General features: G+C 32.4%; 1 protein-coding gene across 2 annotated transcripts in view; it reads right to left on the bottom strand.

The window, feature by feature from the left end:
- Window positions 1-2404: 2404 nt before the first annotated feature.
- The window catches only part of MGAT4C (MGAT4 family member C), a 739383-nt gene continuing 735383 nt past the window's right edge, over window positions 2405-6404 (bottom strand). For both annotated transcript variants that reach the window (XM_036018602.1, XM_028533357.2), the window contains one exon: window positions 2405-5129. In XM_036018602.1, the coding sequence (XP_035874495.1) occupies window positions 3988-5129 (1142 nt within the window). In that variant the 3' untranslated portion in view covers window positions 2405-3987. The remainder of the gene's footprint in view (window positions 5130-6404) is intronic.

Below are 6404 nucleotides of genomic sequence, written 5' to 3'. Positions count from 1 at the left end.
TTACACAAGGTAACCTATTTCAATTTTACAGGTGCAGGCACTGAGTTTCAAAGTGGCAAAATAACTTTCTTCATACCGGGAATCTAGTAATTGCAGAACTGGTTTTAAAACTTATGTCTGCATGATTTTTCTGCTGTATCTCCTCTGAAGACAAAAGGTATACACTATCAAGTCTGTGGTAAAATAAAATGAAGAAGCTATGTTAAAACAGTAAAGATAGAATCAAGGCTGGAATATGGGTGGGAATCATGGGTCAGAAGAAACAAGGTGAAATTCTCTTGAAATTAATATTAATTATTAAAATAAACCTCAAAAATCAAACGTATAAAAAAGCAAGTCATTTTTTTATGTATAGACCATGTAACTAATACCACAAAGTTTGGTTGTGGGCTCTACCAGTATGGGAATAAAAATAAACGTAATTCTGCATTAATGGATATATTGACAAGAAAGAAGAAAATTAGACTGTTTTTCATTGCTAGAGGACATTGAGAGTAGTGTTTTCAATGTTAATGCTGGATGCCATGTTCTAAAAACATGTTGACAAACTGGAAAATATTGAGCGCTATTTTTTCATTTAGATACTGTTATTGTACAGTTCAGTATTTCTATGAGAGCTTTATGAGAATTCCCAGAGACTACTGGCTCAATAAGAAATGAAATGTCCTAGTCTTATAAGTGTGGCTATATGTGATAAATAGTTCCAAATGACACATTGATTTCTAAATTATGTTTTTATACCTGGAAAATATCTACTTTGTAAGTTGCACAAGGTTATAGTTTTTCAATGGGAATGCAAAAGTGCTTGCATTAATGCTTTTTATAACCATACCTGTTTTTGCTGATAAAATGTGTATTTTCCAAAAATGTACATTTCCAAAATTTTACTGTGCTTTTACAAGATGTTTTTCTTTGATGGTCATAAATGCTGAAATGGCTCCCTTAAGAAGAAGAATTTTCAGTATAAGTAAGCTTTTTAGTCAATTTAGAGTATACAAATTGAGACGTTGTTTAAAGTGTATATACCGTATTTTGTGCTTGAAACCTTACAGCATCGTATTTTCATAGCAATTAAATAAGTATTCTTGCCACATTCCAGTCTTTTTCAATGGATATTTATAACATAAAATAATGTATGCTTTAAAAAAAACTTACTGCAAAAAGAGAGATCACATAATGCTTACTTAATAACGCATTGAACATAATTAAACCTAAAAAAACCCCTCTGGGTTTCTGAGACATAATTGCTGGAGCTTCATTCTGAATTTTTAAACATAGAAAATATAAGACTAAACCAAGTAAAAAATGTTGGTTTATTTGAAATATTTGAAAAAAGGTTATTTACCTCCCTGACCCTTAATGGAGAATCATTCCTTGTCAAAGTCAAAGACAAATACCATATGATCTCACCTATAAGTGGAACCGAGTCAACAATACAACCAAGCAAGCAAAATAGAAACAGAGACATGGAAATAAAGAACAAATTGACAGTAACCAGAAGGGAGGGGGGAGGGGGATAAGAAGGGAAAGAAGGGGAAGGGTCTGTCAAGGAACATGTATAAAGGACCCATGGACAAAGCCAATGGGGGAGGGGAGAGGATTGAATGGGGAAAGTGGGGTATGGGTAGGGCAGGGGAGAGTAATGGGGGGGGGGAAATGGGGACAATTGTAATTGAACAACAATAAAAATTTTTTAAAAGTCTTTTCCTTAGAAAGCTGACCCATAGTCAATCTACAAATAACACATAGAGACATTCTTAGGTGACTTACCAGATGATTCAAACCTGATTTCAGTAATGAAAGGATCCAATTTGAGATTACACCTGATCTCTTTGTGTTACATTTGCATTTATAATTCTCTAGCAAACATCCAATTTCCCTGTTGCTCTCAGCAATCTTTCTTGAAGCATTTTCTAGATGTCAGTGTCAATGGCTGGTCTTTGGAATCACTCTTAGAATATGTAAAAGTTTACAACTCACTTCATGGAGTCTGCCTAGATCTTGATATTATATGTCTTTGTTGTATACTTTTCATCATTGAAATTGCAGAAAACAACTTTTTTGAAACTTCTGAGATATATGCAGAACACTATACAACTAGTCAGCTAATAAGAGGGTGAGAAAAGCCAAGGAAACAGAATATCTCTAAGTCAGTAGCAAATATTCTCCAAGTCAACGTAGAGATAATAATTTAGTGGCAGTGTTCATCTTTTCTATGACATTAAGAATTAGACATGCTACAAAATATTAATATTTAAAGGTTTACATTTCCTCTAATAATACAGCACCTGGGTGCAAAGTACATGAGTAGTGTACCTATTAAAGAAAACTATTTTTCAGTATTTTATCTGAGTTTTTAATTTAATCAATTTGGGTAGAATGAGTAAGATAATTTTTTTTGTATTGTAGCACACCAGTGAGTCCTAAGGATTTTGTTTCAGGATGAAAGGAAGAAAAAGAAGAATTTCTCTTTCTTTCTCAGTATCACAAGTCTGATCTTCACACACACACACACACACACACACACACATCCGTCGATATAAACATATATTTGGTTCTCTCCATAAACACATATGAAGTACTCTTCATTTCATTTTCTCATAAATCCTTTTATCTTTGTTGTTTGTCAAAAATAGAAGGAATGAGACAAGCTCAGAATATTCTAAAAAAACAATGTTTTTAAGATGCACTGGAGTGTCCTGAATTGCTTTAATGGACAAATGGTGTAGTCACAATTGTCCAGTTTCTTATAGCAAAATTTAGTCGTTTGCTTACCATTTGTGTACATATACCACAAGAGCACCATTTAGGACACTTTAGGGTTACCCACAGAATGTTAATAGGACTTATAAAAATTATACCAACTATGTCCAGATGGCACAACTCATGGACTGAGACTCATATCAGAGAACAGAAAGCATGCATTGTGTCAGGAGCAAGCTTTGTACAAGAGAAAGGACACTGGGTGTTAGGACATGTGACCTCTCTCTTTCTGGCTTTGCTTTGAACCAGCTCTGAGTATAGAGAAGTCAACTGATTTCTTTGTTTCTCACTTTTCTCCTTTACAAGGTGCTCATTTAAACTCCCAAAAAGTATATGGTAAGTCACAATGATTCCAATCACACAAATTTTAATACAAAACATATAAAATCAATTTTTAAAATTTTATGTATATACTGAAAATGTTTTAGGATTGAAGTAACTCTAGGCCTTCTCTAATTTCTTCTATTAAATGCAGGTACCCAATGTACCCTGAGAATATTGAACATAACTATTCTTTTTTTGCAAAAGGGAAACTAGAAAAGACTCCCACAGAAAATTTATTGATAACAGGTGCTCAATTGTTTTTATACAATGATCAATGCCCCCTTTCATATAAATAATCAAGGGAGAAAATTTTTCTTTCTGTAGTCCCACCTATACACAAAAATCGGTTGTAAAGACATCATTTCCATGAAGAGGTATTCATTGTAGATGTACAAGGGTCTATGGAAAACTCAGTGTCCAAAAAAAAAAAAAAAACCCTGACAGATTATCATTCTAACCAACTGTGTATTTACACAAAGGGTTAATAAAAGCTATCTGATGATATGATAAACTATCAATTATTGAGGAAATGCATACAGTTGGAAAATATTTTTCAAGACTTACCATCCAATAGACTAAAATTTCTCTTTTTAACTTCTTCATGCCCCCTTTAAAACACTCAGTTAAAAATTTGAAGCTAACATAATAACATTAAAATATAAATGAAACTAGTATTAACTGTGAACATATTCAACTTCAGAATTTGATATAAGTGCAAGTGTATATTAGAATAAAATTGTGATGAAAATGGGTAAATCAAAACTGCCAAGATGATTGACTTTTCTTTTAAAATGTCTCATCTGTTGCTTTAACTCCATAGGACAAACGTAGCAAAAGAGGAAGGTAACAAAAGGAAACAGGAAGACCTGTTTCGGTGACAGGACATACTGATTTAATTGGCTAAGAAGTCCAAATGCTAATACTCCTAATAATCAGCCATTCCTTTTGGGTTTTGGTAACATATATCCTTATACACTGTATATCAAATGGAATTTTTTGATTCACATCTAACATTTCAAAGTTTCCATTTTTGAATTCCCCTAGTCTTATGTAAGTATCACATTGTCTACTTTGTTTGAAAACTATAACATTTTCCCCAACATCTAGGGCTCCATGATGTAAAATGTCATTTTGCCGATCTTCTGTTCCAGTACTCACTTTAATTTTTTTAATCACAATTGGATTTTCAAATATAATCACAAAGACATCTCCTGTTGAAGGTGGTTTTCCCCAAAAGTACTCATCAACGCTACTGTAAGCCTTGCTTGCTTCATAATTTTCAAAAACATTCATGTTGGTATATAATCTTGCAGGAGGGTTATCAGGGATGTCAAATGACTCCTCTTCAAAATCATCATCCTTCAGCTTGTTCTCTGTCCCTTTATATGATGAATAATAACCCATGTGCTGAAAGAGAGATGGTTTAAAACGAATAACATTTTTCTGAGCCAATAGACCCCGAAAATGAGTCAATAGCCAATCACAAGGCATTTCTTGATAAAACATTAATAAAAAATGTGCCAAACGTGGGAGGTCATGTGAATGATAAAGTTTTCCAATGTAGCCAAGCTTAGAAAATTCTAGAGTTACCCAGTAAGTTCCTTCTAGAGATGTAATAACTTTCTTGATGGCAGTTAAGAAATTTTTTGAACATCGAACATCATCTTCAAGCATCACATAATAGTCTGAAGTATTGGAACAAAAATTAAGCAGAAAAGCATAATCTACATTTTGCTTGGAACGAAATCTGACTCTATCTTCTGGATCATTGTAATTTCTTTTAAGGCCATCCAGGATTGGGTAATATTCCTCTGGGGCATGTATAACGATTAATCTTCCTGCAATAATATGGTGGGCAAATTTCTGTGTAATATCCTGAACCATGACCTCACGCCAGGATGAATTAAAGTCTGCTAGATGAACCACCACTGAGATTTCCTTCAGCTCTTCATAGCTGGATTGCTCAAAAATTGACTTTATTGTTTCAAGTAAGTAGTTTCCTTTTTTTCGTTTCACTGATGATAGTCCAATTGTAAGAAACCCTGAGCAAAAAGATAAAGAAGGAGGACAAATTAAATGAAAAATAGATTTTGAATAACATAGAATAGAAGCAAAAAGTTATTTCCCCCAGGCTTCCTACTATATTAAGTAAATCTAGTGAATGATTATGTATAGAACATTTTGTGATTAAAATGTTATGTTAAACACATAAAAGCAATAGTAGCTTATACATAATTGATACTTTTTATGGAAAATTGCAGCTTAAGCACAATGATGTATGAGTCTTATTGCTATAAACAATAAAATGAAAAATATCATTTAAAGTGTTCTTCAGCTTAATGTTCTCATATATACACATTAGAAAAGATATATTTAGATAGTATAAATGCCATTTAAAAAATCTGAGGAGGAGAAAATTCACAGTTAAAAATGATAGCCTCAAACTATGAAAAAATAAACTAAGAATATTCTTTACTTGTCTCAAAAATTTTAATAGAAAACATGTCATTTTAATTTTTCTTTGATCACTGTCATTATCTTGTATCAGAAGAATGCATAAAAGGACTTCAAAACTTTATTTTGAAATTTATCTAGTAAGGTATCAGAATGCAAACAGTATCATGAACTCATTTTGAAAACTGCATTATTGCTCAAATGTATGGTACATTGTTCTAAGACATGAATATTAATCTTTTATTTGAAATGCTTTTTATATTGATTTTTTTAAAATCTTTTTTTTAAATTTTTTTATTCTTTTTTTTTAAAGATTTTATGTATTTATTTTTAGAGAGGGAAGGGAGGGAGATAGAGAGAGAGAGAGAGAAACCTCAATGTGCGGTTGCTGGGGGTTATGGCCTGCAACCCAGGAATGTACCCTGGCTGGGAATCGAAACTGGGACACTTTGGTTCCCAGCCCGCACTCAATCCACTGAGCTATGCCAGCCAGGGCTTATATTGATTTTATCTGGAGAAATTTTTATTCTGATACTAAAATCTAAAATTAGAAATTGAATATATTTAAAAATAAAATTAAACCTGGTGAAATGACAGTTTGACTCTAAGAAGTGTTAGATGTCTTTCTATGGAAATATTTTCATTTTTTAAAGTTCTCATTTTCACCACAATTGAGAACAGAATAAAATTTCAGAACCACAATTTTAAAAACAAGAACATGTTTATATTCACTAAGATCACTGTTTTACTACAGATACCTACATAATGTGAATTGTGCAACACTGAAAAAAGTCCTTCCAAGAAAATCTTTCTTACTAGTCTGTCAGCAAAGTAGAGATTTACACATTTTATTTAAATACCTG

Source organism: Phyllostomus discolor, chromosome 2 (genome assembly GCF_004126475.2).
Source record: "Phyllostomus discolor isolate MPI-MPIP mPhyDis1 chromosome 2, mPhyDis1.pri.v3, whole genome shotgun sequence".
NCBI classification, from domain to species: Eukaryota; Metazoa; Chordata; class Mammalia; order Chiroptera; family Phyllostomidae; genus Phyllostomus; species Phyllostomus discolor.
The sequence above is the reverse complement of the archived record's forward strand: the minus strand, read 5'-3'. Positions and strand labels throughout refer to the sequence as shown.